The sequence below is a fragment of the Rhineura floridana genome, chromosome 2, assembly GCF_030035675.1.
Source record: "Rhineura floridana isolate rRhiFlo1 chromosome 2, rRhiFlo1.hap2, whole genome shotgun sequence".
Lineage (NCBI taxonomy): Eukaryota > Metazoa > Chordata > Lepidosauria > Squamata > Rhineuridae > Rhineura > Rhineura floridana.
Window position 1 is genome coordinate 66,278,633 of NC_084481.1, and position 15,232 is coordinate 66,293,864.

Below are 15,232 nucleotides of genomic sequence, written 5' to 3' on the forward strand. Positions count from 1 at the left end.
AGCAGTGAAGTGGCCACGTTTGCTGACGACACTAAATTGTTCAGGGTTGTTAAAACAAAAAGGGATTGCGAAGAGCTCCAAAAAGACCTCTCCAAACTGAGTGAATGGGCGGAAAAATGGCAAATGCAATTCAATATAAACAAGTGTAAAATTATGCATATTGGAGCAAACAATCTTAATTTCACATATACGCTCATGGGGTCTGAACTGGCGGTGACCAACCAGGAGAGAGACCTCGGGGTTGTAGTGGACAGCACGATGAAAATGTCGACCCAGTGTGCGGCAGCTGTGAAAAAGGCAAATTCCATGCTAGCGATAATTAGGAAAGGTATTGAAAATAAAACAGCCGATATCATAATGCCGTTGTATAAATCTATGGTGCGGCCGCATTTGGAATACTGTGTACAGTTCTGGTCGCCTCATCTCAAAAAGGATATTCTAGAGTTGGAAAAGGTTCAGAAGAGGGCAACCAGAATGATCAAGGGGATGGAGCGACTCCCTTATGAGGAAAGGTTGCAGCATTTGGGGCTTTTTAGTTTAGAGAAAAGGCGGGTCAGAGGAGACATGATAGAAGTGTATAAAATTATGCATGGCATTGAGAAAGTGGATAGAGAAAAGTTCTTCTCCCTCTCTCATAATACTAGAACTCGTGGACATTCAAAGAAGCTGAATGTTGGAAGATTCAGGACAGACAAAAGGAAGTACTTCTTTACTCAGCGCATAGTTAAACTATGGAATTTGCTCCCACAAGATGCAGTAATGGCCACCAGCTTGGACGGCTTTAAAAGAAGATTAGACAAATTCATGGAGGACAGGGCTATCAATGGCTACTAGCCATGATGGCTGTGCTCTGCCACCCTAGTCAGAGGCAGCATGCTTCTGAAAACCAGTTGCCGGAAGCCTCAGGAGGGGAGAGTGTTCTTGCAGTCGGGTCCTGCTTGCGGGCTTCCCCCAGGCACCTGGTTGGCCACTGTGAGAACAGGATGCTGGGCTAGATGGGCCACTGGCCTGATCCAGCAGGCTCTTCTTATGTTCTTATGTTTAATTGCCACCAAAAACTGGGGGGGGGATGTGAAGAATCTTTTTTTTTAATTACACTTTCAACTTTAAATGCCTAGACTCTAATTTCCAACACTATGGGATATTTATTTATTTATTTGAGAGAATTTATATCCTGCACTTCCGCTGTTAAAAACAGAGCTCAGGGCAGCTTACAAACATAATAAAAACAATAAAATATACAATCAATATAAAAACACAATCAAAACACAATATAGAAAGAAACAAAAAACAAATCAGAGCAGCAGTATAAAAATCCAGCATTAAAAAAACTGCAGCAAAACATCAATTAAAAACAATATTGTGACCGAGAGGTTGTCTGTACCAATTAGGAAATGTGAAATGAGCCCACCACTACATCCTGTAACACAGATAGAAACCAAGATTGCAATATAATCAGTTCAGCAATAATCTCATCTAATTAGCTTCAAAACAAACAGTACTGTCATAGATGCCTTTCCAACGCCAGACTATACTCCTCCCCCACAAGTCTGAAGTACCTGAAGATACCCAAGCTTATGCTTATTCTGAGCAGTAAATTGGAGATCAGCAAGTAAATAGGAATTATGTATTCTATTTTAGATTATTTATACACCACCAGAAAGAACAGAATCTTGATGTGTAGCAAAGTTTGCATGAACTTCAGAGTATTTTGAGCATACAGAGTATTTTGAGCATTCAGTATATGTCGAATCCTGCCAAAAGTAGTAGTAGCTAGCATTAGACAGGGTAGATTACACTGAGAAAGAGCGAAGTAGCTTACCCACCCAGCCATTTTGTGCTTTCCATGAATAATGCCGCTGATGTTCCCTGAAGGAGCTAAAAACCAAGCCTGCATTTTCCCCCAAGAACCTGGCATAGCAGTGGGAATGGCAAAGAGCCACTGCCAGGGGACAGACATTTAGCACCAAGAGGAAAAAATACCACATAGTAAGCAAATAACTTTTTCCAGGGTGATGAATGTGGGATTGATTGTTCCATTCCTATCAGTCTTAAGGGTGGGGCAGGGTGCACACCCTTTTGCACTGAATATATATATAGTCTGTGTATTTATGTGTGTAGGGTTGCCAGATCAGAAGGATCCCAAACCCTGAGGTTTCAAGGGCAGGCCCGAGTGATTTCATGGGGTGGACCCGAGTGATGTCATTAAGCATGATAAATTAAGCATCAACCACATACAATTCAAACAAAAACATATCGCTCATAAGAAATTAAGATAGAAACCTTAGCTAAAAGATGGAGCCTGGATAGGGAACATTTATTCTACCCTACTTGCTTTGGGTAAGAAAACTTTAAGTGCCGTCAGGCCATGCCAGTCACCAGAAGGCCATTGTAGGAAGAAAGGAGCCTAGTGCTGTGGAGATGTTGGATGGCTGCAATTCTCAACTCAATTACTAAGGGACTAAGCCACATAGAACTCAATAGGATTAACTTCTGAGTACATATGGTTTGGATTGTGCTGTTGGTAAAGCTTGACTTTTCTCTGGAAAAATATCCATATCCAAGCAGGGTTAGCAACCCCCTGCCTGCAATGCCCTGCCCCGACATTTTAACATGGCTGCTCCAAATCTTTTACAAATTTGACCCTTCACTTCAGAAAGGGGTCTGAGAAATGAGTAAGAGGATTCTCCACCCTTATGTGTCTACCCTGTGGGCTGCTATCTTTGACAGCCAAACCAATTCCAGTGAATAACTGACAGAGAGAAAACACATATGGTTTGATCTACCTTCACAGGTATTTTATTTTATTTATTTATTTTATTCGATTTATTAGTCACCCATCTGGCTGGAAACCCAGCCACTCTGAGCGACGTACAAAATAAAGGCATATAAACATCAAACATAAAAGTATGTTTGGGAACAACTGCAGTCACACTTCCCAGTATGTGAATTCACTTTTACCACTTTGGGGCATGAAACAAATCATCCTGCAAACAACAAGGTGCATCATCAGTGGGTTTAAGGGGTTGAGCTGAGCGCATGGAACCACTGTTGTTGCTTCTATGGATCTAAGGGAGTGAGGTTAAAGGTAAATGAAATGCAGATAGAAAAAGAAAAACAAAAGACAGTGATGTTTTCCTAAATGCAATACCATACCAACCACAAGATTCCTATGAGTAAGGCAGAAAACTCAGCATCCCGCAACCAGTCAGGATTCCTAACCAAAAATCAAAACTAAAAAAATCCTGGCAGCCAGTCAGCCAACGTCACAGAAATCTCTATGCAGCACAACCTGAACTGGGGGTTGCAGTTAGTACAGAAGGATGTGGCACAATTGCTGACATGAGTGAGACCCTATCAACGTATAATACCTCTGCTCTGAAATCTGCACTGGTTGCTGATTTGCTACCAGGTCAAGTTCAAGATGTGCTTTCCATGTTACCGGTGCCACATAGTACTTGTTTAGCTCTTGTAAGAAATCAGTTCTTTAGTGTGGCAGCACCTACACTTTGGAACCCCCTGCCTATTGACATTAGACAGGTGCCTTCATTGTTCAGCACTTACTAAAAACATTTTTGTTTAGGCAAACCTACCCAGGCATGTAGAAACTATTGTGTTTTTTATCTGTTTTAACTCATTTTTATTATTTTGAATGTTTTTAAATACCTGCCTTTAACTGTATTTACCAATAATTTTATTGTTTTAATTCCTTCTGTAAATTGTGTTATTGTTTTAATTCCTTCTGTAAACCACTTTGAGATTTTTTTTACAATAAAGCAGTACATAAATATTGTAAATAAAACACATAAATAAATTTTAGAGTCACTCTGGCCCTTGGGTCTCTTTCAATTTTTAGGAACAAAGAATCTGCCTTATACCGACTCAGGCCATTTGGTACCATCTAGATCAGTACCGATGACATGGACTAGCATTGGCTGTCCAGGATTTCAAGCAACAATCTTTTCCAGAAATTGAATTTTGGATTTTTGCATGCAAGCATATGCCCTACAACTGAGCTACAACCCTTCCCCTGTTTAGAAAAGCATATTCTAAAATTGTTCTTTTCAGTTCACTAATGATTGCACATCATACCTAGGGCAGAACCACACCACTCATTTCAAGCACATTCAACACACATTTGAAGCATATGAATGACACCACAGTATCATGGAAACTGTAGTTTGTTAAGGGTGGTGGGAACTATAATTGTGAGAGGGAAACTACATTTTCCAGGATTCTTTAGGGGAAGTCATGCACTTTAAATGAGACTTGAATGTGCTTTAAGCGTATTGTGTGGATCTACTTAATAAACTTTGCCTGCATGTAAATTGTTTTAATTATTATTTTAAAGTGAAAATGAGCTATAACATTTACTGTGTAACCATGGGCTACTCACCATCTCTCAGACAAATCTGCCCCTCAGGATGAAAACAACAGAGGGGAACCATGACCACCCCTAGGAAGGAGGGCACACTGAAAATGTAGAGGAAATAATGATGTACAAGTATAGTGTAAAATCAGATACTTATTGGGACATAGTATGAAGAAATATTTATATAAGCATGACTGTCAAAGATTTTATTATTTACACAGCCTGTAAAGATATTTGTAGTACAATCCTATGTTTGTTTACTCAGAAGCAAGTCCCAATTCAATTGCCTTCCTGAAACAGGGAAACGTGCACAGAACTACAACCTTGAGTGATAAGGAATTTCATTCACCCAAACCAAAATTCAGAATCATGCCACTTCAAGCTGTTTTGCAATTGTTTATACATTCATCAAGTGATCCAAACTACTTAGATACTGTACATGCAGCAGGCAGGCAGGCTAACATTCTTGATTTTCTCAGGACAGCAGTGGTGTCCCTCAATGGCTATGAACAAGGGAAGGCAGTCTGATTTCTCACAAAATGACCAGGCAAAAAACTGTCTGCCTTTGGATCTTTTCATGGTTGATGTTGTTTTTAATGAAAGGTCGGAATCCAGGCCCCCTAATGGGCTAAGTGAGCACTGTGTAGCATGGTTAGAATCTGGCTAAAATCCAGCTAAGCAAGCAATACGCCAACTCTATACCAGTGGTAAAATATCAGCCTAGGAGTCTTCTAGGCCATATATCACATCTGGGTGCATGTGTGTGTTGTTTTTTTGCAGGAAAAAAATACAGTTCTTGGTGTTTTCTATGGAAGGGTCAAAATGGAAACACAAGAAGCTTGGATGCCAATGCACATGCAGTTAATAAGACAGCAGTGAAAGGAAAAGAATACTACACACTAATAAATAATAATAAATTTAATTTTTGTGTCGCCTATCTGGCCGAAGCCACTCTAGGCGACGTACAAACTAAAATTCAGTAAATTACAATACAATACAGATAAAATACAATAAAATCAGTACGATCATTAATCACAGCAGCATGAAATCAGTTAGGGTGATCAATAGATAATAAAATATCCCAAAAAAGTTAGCCCTCCCCGGAATTCCTGAAGGCCTGTCCAAAAAGCCAAGTTTTTAATGCCCAGCGAAATATATCCAGAGAAGGGGCATGGCGAAGATCGAATGGGAGGGAGTTCCAGAGAGTGGGGGCTGCCACTGAAAATGCCCTCTCTCTAGTCCCTACCAACCTAGCTGTTTTCGTTGGTGGGACTGAGAGAAGGCCCTGTGTGGCTGATCTGGTTGGGGGGCTTAATTTGTGGTACTGGAGGCGCTCCTTCAGATAAACTGGGCCGAGACCGTATAGGGATTTAAAGGTTAATACCAACACCTTGAATTGGGCCTGGAAAACAACTGGCAGCCAATGTAGGTGAAATAATACTGGCGTGATGTGATCACGGCGGCGGCTGTTTGTAAGCAACCGAGCTGCCGCATTCTGCACCAGTTGTAGTTTCCGGACCGTTTTCAAGGGTAACCCCACGTAGAGCACATTGCAGTAGTCTAATCGAGAGGTGACCAGGGCGTGTACCACCAGTGGGAGCTGATGAATAGGGAGGTAGGGTTGCAGCCTCTGTATGAGATGTAATTGGTACCAAGCTGCCCGGCTCACTGCCGAAATCTGAGCCTCCATGGACAGCTTGGAATCAAGAACCACCCCGAGGCTGCGGATCTGATCTTTCAGGGGTAAACTCACCCCATTAAACTGTAGGTCAACAGCACCCAACCTCCCCCTGTCACCCACAAGTAGCACCTCGGTCTTATCAGGATTGAGCTTCAGTCTATTCCTTCCCATCCATCCACTCACGGATTCCAGGCACTTGGACAAGGTCTCCACAGCCATCTCTGGTGAAAATTTAAAGGAGAGATAGAGCTGCGTGTCATCTGCATATTGATGACATCGCAGCCCAAAACTCCTGATGATAGCTCCCAGCGGCTTTACATAGATGTTAAATAGCATGGGAGAGGGCACTCCGCATGTGAGGGGCCAAGGGTCTGAAACCTCATCTCCCAATGCTACCTGTTGATGCCTGTCAGAGAGAAAGGAACGGAACCACTGCAAAACAGTGCCTCCTATTCCCAATCCTTCCAGGCGATCCAACAAGATACCGTGGTCGACGGTATCAAAAGCCGCCGAGAGATCCAGGACGACAAGAAAAGTGGATTCTCCCCCATCTAATGCCCTCCTCATATCATCCACCAGAGCGACCAAGGCTGTTTCAGTACTATGTCCAGTCATGAAACCCGATTGGTATGGATCTAAATAATCCATTTCATCCAAGTGTGCTGCCAACTGGCCAGCCACCACTCGCTCAATGATCTTCCCCAAAAATGGCAGATTTGAAACGGGGCGAAAGTTGTTCAAGACTTTGGGATCCAAGGAGGCCTTTTTCAAAATAGGTTTTATAATTGCCTCCTTGAGGGCTGGTGGCAAAACACCCTCCTTCAAGGATGCATTTACCACCGCCCTGATCCCTTCACCTAATTTCTCCCTACATTTCATAAGAAACCATGATGGGCAAGGATCAATCAGACAGGTGGTAGGCTTTACCATTGAAAGCACCTTGTCCACATCCTCAGAAGGGAGAGGCTGGAACCGATCCCACAGAACTGGACTGCAATTGGTCAACTCTGGATCCCCCACTGCATACACAGCTTACGGAATCGAGTTCTTCAGGTGCTCGACTTTATCAGCAAAGTGCTTTGCCAATTTGTCACAGGAAGCCTTAGAATGTTCCAAGGGTTCCTGAGCAACTGGACCGACCAGGCTTCGGACCACTTGGAACAGCTTCCTGGGACAGCACTCTGCGGATGCAATAGAGGCAGCAAAGAAATCCTTCTTTGTTGCCCTCACTGCCACCTGGTAGGCAGCTATTGCTGCTCTAACCTGTGTCCGAGCATCTTCAGAACGGGATTTTCACCACCGGCGCTCTAGTCGTCTCACCTCCTGCCTCAGACTACGCAACCGGGGTGTATACCACGGAGCCGTCTGAGTCCTATTCAGGGGAAGAGGACGTTTCGGAGCCACCCGGTCTAAAGCCCTGGTGATTCCCTCATTCCACTCCATCACCAGGGTTTCGACCGGGCGACCTTCAGCAGGTTCCAATTCCCCCAGCGCAGTCAAGTATCCCTCTGGATCCATCAGGCGCCTAGGGCGGGCCATTCTAATAGGTCCTTTACCCCTGCGGAGGGAGTGTGGCATCGAGATGTCAAAATTCACCAGATAGTGATCTGACCATGACATGGGGGTAAAAGAAATAGCCCCCAACTTCAGAACACTTCCTACCGCTCCCAGGACAAATACAAGGTCGAGAGCATGACCGGCTACATGGGTGGGCTCAGTATTATTAAGGTGCAGTTCCCAGGAAGCCATGGTTTCCAGGAAATCCCGAGGGGCTCCACTGAGGGTGGTCTCAGCATGCACGTTGAAATCCCCCAGTACTAAAAGCTCTGGGGTCAACGCTCGTACATCCGAGACCACCTCGAGCACCTTGGACAGGGAATCTGCCGTGCAGCGGGGTGGGCGGTACACGAGCAAGATCCCCAAACTGCCCTTCGGGCCCAACCTCCAGTACATGCAATCAACAACCTTGGTCCTTGGGCGCGGAGGCCTGGTGAAAATCAAAGACTCCCGGTAGATGACTGCCACTCCCCCTCCCCGCTTACCTACCCTCGGTTGCTGTGCATAATAGAAACCCGGCAGACACATGGCCTTAAGGATGGGAGCTGAGGCCTCGTCCAGCCAGGTCTCCGTGATACACACCAGGTCTGCGCACTCATCCAGTATCATATCATGGATGACAGATGTTTTTTGTGTCACAGACCTGGCATTACACATCAGCAATCGAAGGTCGGTAGGAATCCTGCTTCTCCCAGTTAACTTCTGGTTTTGGGCAGACCTGGAACACGGGATAGGTATTATGCATCTATCCCGTGTTCCTCTAAATTGACATGGTCTGCCCCTAGCATCAATCCGGCACCTGCCACCCAAACTTGGTATAGCTTGGCCCCCCTCCTTCTCTGTTTCATCCCTCCTTGGTTTGCACTTGCCCCTATCCCTAATTGCCTGCTGGACAGGCCTATCTTAAATAATATAACAAATAAACATAAAAACCCACCCCTTACCCCCCGGGGGCTGCCAGTCACTTCTTGTACACCACGACAATATACAAACAACATACATACAACAAACATGTAATTAGAACAAAGATACAACACATAACATACGACATAAGACAGACAATACACAACTTACACCTTACATACAACATGCATTTGAGTGTAATCACTCCATACAATTCAACCCGCTAAACCAACATCATCCAGCACTATATAAGTAGATGACATCTACTGCAGCAGCGCGGGGGCGGGCAGGCAGGCAGGCAGGCAGGCAGGCAGGCAGGCAGGCAGGCAGGCAGGCAGGCAGGCAGGCAGGCAGGCAGGCAGGCAGGCAGGCAGGCAGGCAGGCAGGCAGGCAGGCAGGCAGGCAGGCAGGCAGGCAGGCAGGCAGGCAGGCAGGCAGGCAGGCAGGCAGGCAGGCAGGCAGGCAGGCAGGCAGGCAGGCAGGCAGGCAGGCAGGCAGGCAGGCAGGCAGGCAGGCAGGCAGGCAGGCAGGCAGGCAGGCAGGCAGGCAGGCAGGCAGGCAGGCAGGCAGGCAGGCAGGCAGGCAGGCAGGCAGGCAGGCAGGCAGGCAGGCAGGCAGGCAGGCAGGCAGGCAGGCAGGCAGGCAGGCAGGCAGGCAGGCAGGCAGGCAGGCAGGCAGGCAGGCAGGCAGGCAGGCAGGCAGGCAGGCAGGCAGGCAGGCAGGCAGGCAGGCAGGCAGGCAGGCAGGCAGGCAGGCAGGCAGGCAGGCAGGCAGGCAGGCAGGCAGGCAGGCAGGCAGATGACTCTCCCTCCCTGGGCAGTGATGGTCCTCTTCCCCTTGCAGGCAGTGGGTCTTCCAAGCTCCCTCAGCCAGCCGGCTTATATATCCCCTCCAAAGAAGGGACAGGTGGAACAGTATCAGCCACAGCTGGCTGAGTACCTGGGGCCTGGTCCTGCAAGGTGCCCACGTGCAGAGCAGGAGCCCAAGAAGGAGAGAGTAGAGATGTTATCCAGCAGCAGCGCAGCAGCAGCAGCAGCACAGGCAGGCAGATGGCTCTCCCTCCCTGGGCAGCGATGGTCCTCTTCCCCTTGCAGGCAGTGGGTCTCACTAGCAGTTTATTTCATATTTCCAGCCAGCTAATCTATCTTTTTTTTTTAAAGAGGGGGAGTTATGAGCATCGATGAATTTTAATTCCAAATTTTAAACAAAAAAGGTTCTGAGGAAGAGGTCCCATTGTAATGTTCCTTATATGATGTTATTTAGGCTACAATTCTATAGACCTGGGAGTAGCTATATTTAACTCAATGGGATTTACAAGCAGACATGTATACAAGCAACATGTATAGGATTGCACTGTTATTCCTCCAGAAATGTAATTAACAAATATAGGACAATATCTAGCTATGTCATACTCAAAGTAGACCCACTGATAGCAATGTATTCACTTAACTCCATTGGTCTTAATGCATCTATTCCGAGTAAGACTAATGTGGAGATATCGCCTTTCTTTTTTTAATATCACCTATCATATTTTTGATGGATAATATAAAATATTCCCTAAGCTGGAAGAATGTATATTAAAATATAAACTATTCTTTTATACTTTCATATGTTGCCAAGAAGAAATGTGGGCAACAGATCATTGTAAAAGGAGAAAAATATCTGTTGAAAATGTTTTCCGCTCAGTGGGGGAAAAAAGCAAGCTACTGTGTCTATAGGTGGTCAAGAGGGGTGATTAGCCTTTTTCATTACCTTTCATTCTACACACTGCTGCTGTTTCCTGTCACAGGTCATAAGAAATATATTCATATTCAGGCATCAATAGCTTGCCCCAGAATGTGTGCAAGTGGGCAGCTTGAGCAAATGTATTAAAATGTACATAAAACACTTATAACAGTATATAATAAGACATAATAATGACTTTACATTTGTCTGAAGCAATTTCATTTTGGGGCTATAGGAAAACAGATTAAATAACCACAAAGCTACGCAGACTAGATGCTTAAGATACTCCTTTGAACTCAACCACTAATTCATTTTCCAGAACTAAGAGACAACTAAGATAACTTCTTAATTAAAGCTTTAAAGACTTTTTAAAAGCCTAAATCACAAAAGCAGATTCAATCTGACCTATATAACCAATGCTTTCCTTGTATTTCCTCAGCATCTTTTTAAAATGAGTAACAGAGGTGTAAACATTATTCACACTTCCAAATTGGTTCTGTTCACAGGCCTTTGTTACTCTGAAGGACAATAATGAAATTTCACTGAGATTAGAGAAAGCAAGTATTTTATTAGGGTCTTTGAACAGTAAATTTAATCAGGACTCCTTAAATTCCAGTCAAGCATTAGAACAGGTAATGCATTAAAAAGCAAAAGGAATGTTTTCATCTGCTCTTTCTTATAAAAGATATATTGCTTAGAGATTTTCCAAATATTAAGTGGTTTTAAAGGGTTTTTTTTTTAAGTATAAACACCATGTCTCTAATATGCACTGTTCCTTTGTTACCCTCTCATTATTGGGGTACAATAACAGAATGCTAAATATTTATCTTTTCTCAACTTGGAGTTGTATCCACCTAAATCATTAAACACAGAATGACTTCCCTGAATGCAGCACAACTTCCCTTCTGTCTCCTTTCCTCATGCACCTCCCAAGTCTGCTTGGAGGTTCCTCCAACCCTCCACAGAAATTGGGGTGGTGTGAAGGGTGTGCAGGGAGAGGAAATTCCACTGTGCTTGAGGAAGTTCTTCTACATCCATGATGATAATTTAGATTGGTCTTAAAAAGAGTTGAATCAGATTTTACTGCATAGCCATATCAGTCTATGTTGCTTGTGCATTCTGTTGTGAATCAATTTACATTTTTCCTGTCTAGAGACCACTACAGTCCAATTATTCTAGAGGGGAAACAGGACTGATTCCTCAATGCTGTTGGAGAGTGAGATCATATGTTGCATGAGTGTATGAGTGTAAGAAAGAAACTAGGGAAGCTATAAAGATTAGAGGATAAATAGTAAGGTTAGTTAGAGGCTGGTTTACCAATCAAGAGTATCTGATCGGAAGTGTATAGAGTGGTACTATCACTTTCATTCTGAATTTGTTCTTTTTAATACAATTCCTATATGACATTTGGCAAAGCAACTTATTGTTGACTTATGTTTACACTAACATTTAGTGACTAAAGTTTCCTTGGTGTAGCAAAAGGAAAAAACTTTTTTAAAGGAGGAGAACTCTGCAATAATGTCTCCACCAACTAAACAAGTGTTACTGTCTAACAGTGGTTATTACCTGCTTAGAGGAAGTATAAAAAGATATTACCTAAGTCTGAACAATGAGGTGCAGGAACAAAATGTGTGTATGTGGAAGAGGATAATACTATTACACAATTCACTTCTGCATAAATTGCAAGAATCTACATGGAGAAATCTGTTTCCACATATAGAATTGAACTTTATGGTTCCAGGTTTCTTGAGTAAAATTTACCTATTCAAATGATGTGAAGGAAGGCCAAATATATGGACAATGAAGTGCCTGAACAAGCACTGGATTGACTGAGCTTTTGGAAAATATATTGATTGTATTTTCCCTTTGAAATTTTATTATTACAACTACTAAATCTCTACAATGCTAAACCGCAGAAGACAGTGGCAGCCCCCTGTGATGTCCCTGTATATAGATATTACTGTAAACATGGTAAGTGTGGGTTAATTAGAGTAAATGAGGTAAGTAGGAGGAGTGAGAGGGGGATTACATGGGATAGAATGCTGGAGAATGCTGTATGATGATTGGCTGAGCGTATGAGTGGCTGAAGGTATAAATGAGACGATGACAGTTGAGAGAGAGGTGGAAGTTTGGGAATTCTGAGGGTCGGTTGCTGTGGGTTGGAGTTGGTTGTGGGTTGGATTGTATTAGCCTGGTATTGAGGCAGATTATATATGACTAGAAACATAAAGAGTAATGCAATATATGAAGCCATACTCTAGTTAAATATACCTTAAGCAATCTTGTTATTTCCAGGTGTTTATAAATAAATATTTTCTTGGTTTACCAAAGGCCTGATCCTTGGCTGGGGCTTTCACAGACCAGAAGGGTGGGTGGGGTATTTACCAAGGTGGAGAAACAGTATCAAATGGCGGCAGCGGTGAAGAGATAGTGTATCATCAAGTATCCAGGGCAACCCAGGGCTGTATGCTTTATAGGCACAAAGATACAGGGGGGTTGTGGCCTGCAAGTGCACCCAGACACAAAGTAACAAGCCAGAAGGAGACAAAGGCAAAGTCCCCAGGCAATATTGTGAAATAGAGAGTGGCTGGTGGTGCTGCCTAGCAGTGGGATCTTGCGAGATCTGTGCTAGAGCCAGTGAGAGAACAAATAAAAACCAGGATCCTGACTGGAGGGACCTGACAGGTGGTGGTAAAGGAGGGATCCTGACACACGCACCCCAAAAAAACTTTTGGCAGCTTGTCACTTATGTCATGACTACGAGGGATGGGTGAGAATTTCACTGAATTCAGATTTAGCACTTGATTTTTCAATGGTTTGCACATTGTCCATCTTTGCGAAGTGATCCTGTTTGCTCCAAACATCAGTGGCTTTTCCCTGACACCAGATTTTTCCCCCTGTAAAATATTGTTGTTTAATTTATTTTACTCACAGCACACTAGTACAGGTTTCACTCTCTGCCACCACACCTCCACTCCAATAATACAAGCCCCAAGCAGGAGGAAGGCAGCCAAGTCTTGCTCCATTTCTTTTAAAGCATTCCATAATTTTTCATGATCTACACAGTCAAATGCTATTGCTGTAATCTATACAGCACAGGGTGATTTTCTTCTGAAATTCCTTCATCCGTTCCATTATCCAACATATTGTTGCGTGCCTCCCCCAATCTCTGAGCAGTGAGATTTCAGGGGTCCCTGAGCTCCTCCAGGGTTTGGTTTCCTCTGGAAAGAAGGTCAGCGAAGACTGCGGTGTCTTTATGAAATATGGTTTGTTTATTTACACACATTCCAACCTGAGCTCAAGGATGGAGGGATTCCATGCATCAGCAGTCCAATTTCCATCTTTTCCATCTGGGTTGCAGAAGGCACACCAAATGCCATGGTGCAGAGAGCCAGTCTCTCTGTCTGCCTGCCTCCAGTCTCCAGCAATTCTTTAGACACACTAAAACTACAAGCACAACTTCTGCTAGCTGCCAGGAGTGGGCGGGAGGCTCTCCTGCAGAGTTTAAATGACAAAAGGGGTCTTCCTGGCCCACTCTCAGTTGCTGGGCAACTGATAGAGCCCATTATCTTACCTGGTCACTCTATTTGATTAACAAAGGAGATTCATCTGTCTAGCAGAGCCAGCCCCCAGGGCATATGATTCCAAATCAGAGGCTGGAAAGGGGACCCACAGGAATCATCCATCTCAACCCCCATGCTCATAACAATATGTTTGCAATATGATCTCTGGTGCCTCTTCCGTTTCTAAATCCAGCTTGGATGTCTGACATTTCTTGCTCCATATATGCTAAGAGCCATTTTTGTCGAATCTTGAGCATTACTTTACTTGCATGGGATATTAAGGCAATAGTTCGATAATTACTGCATTCCCTAGGATCCCCTTTCTTTGGAATTGGGATATATATTGAACGCTTCCAGTCTGTGGGCCATTGTTTAGTTTTCCATATTTCTTGACAAATGTTTGTCAAAATTTAGACAGATTCAGTCTCAGAAACTTGTAGCCACTCTATCGGTATGCCATCTGTTCCTGGTGATTTGTTTCTTCCAAGTATGTTAAAAGCTGCTTTCACCTTGCAGTCTAAAATTTATGGTTCTTCATCATATGGTTCCTCCCTAAATGAATCTGACATCTGGCATCTGTTTTATAGAGTTCTTCAGTATATTGCTTCCATCTTCCTTTTATTTCTTATCGATCAGTCAGTGTGTTCCCCCGCTGATTATTCAATATTCCTACTCTTGGTTTAAATTTCCCTTTAATTTCTCTAATCTTTTGGAATAGGGCTCTTGTTCTTCCCTTTTTTTTGTCCTCTTCTATTTCTATACAATAACTATTGTAATAGTTCTCTTTGTCCCTACATACTAGTCGCTGTGTTGTTGCATTTAGGGTTCTGACCGTTTTTCTATCTCCTTTTGCTTTTGCTTTCCTTCTCTTTTTAACCATTTTAAGAGTTTCTGCAGTCATCCATTGAGGTCTTTCTCTCTTTTTAACTAAAGGTATTGTCTTTTTGCATTCTTCCCTGATAATGTCTTTGACTTCACTCCATAGTTCTTCTGGTTCTCTGTCAACCAAGTTTAAAGACTCAAATCTGTTCCTTATTTGATCTTTATATTCTTCTGGGATGTTATTTCAATTGTTTTTTGGCATTATGATTGCTTTAACCTTCTTCTTTAGCTTTACTCTGATTTTCGATACGACCAGTTCATGACCTGTACTGCAGTCTGCTCCTGGTCTTGTTTTCACAGAAAATATGGAACTTCTCCGTCTTCTGCTACCCATTATGTAATCAATTTGATTCCTATATTAACCATTTGGTGATGTCTATGTGTACAGTCTTCTTTTCGGTTGTTCAAAAAAATGTGTTCACAAGAAACAAATTATTGGCTTCACAGAATTCAATAAGTCTTTCTCCTGCTTCATTTGTCTCTGAAGCCCCATTTCCCCCAATTCCTAGTTCTTCTCTATCAATTTCAAAATATTGATAAGAAATGGAT

General features: G+C 43.3%; 1 protein-coding gene across 7 annotated transcripts in view; it reads right to left on the reverse strand.

The window, feature by feature from the left end:
* The window catches only part of KYNU (kynureninase), a 191,134-nt gene that overhangs the window by 140,417 nt on the left and 35,485 nt on the right, over positions 1 to 15,232 (reverse strand). The window contains exon 2 of one of the 7 annotated variants that reach the window (XM_061608875.1): positions 4,397 to 4,473. The exons of the other annotated variants lie outside the window; for them this stretch is intronic. Coding sequence (XP_061464859.1) covers positions 4,397 to 4,473 — 77 coding nt within the window. The remainder of the gene's footprint in view (positions 1 to 4,396; positions 4,474 to 15,232) is intronic. 7 annotated transcript variants of the gene reach the window in all.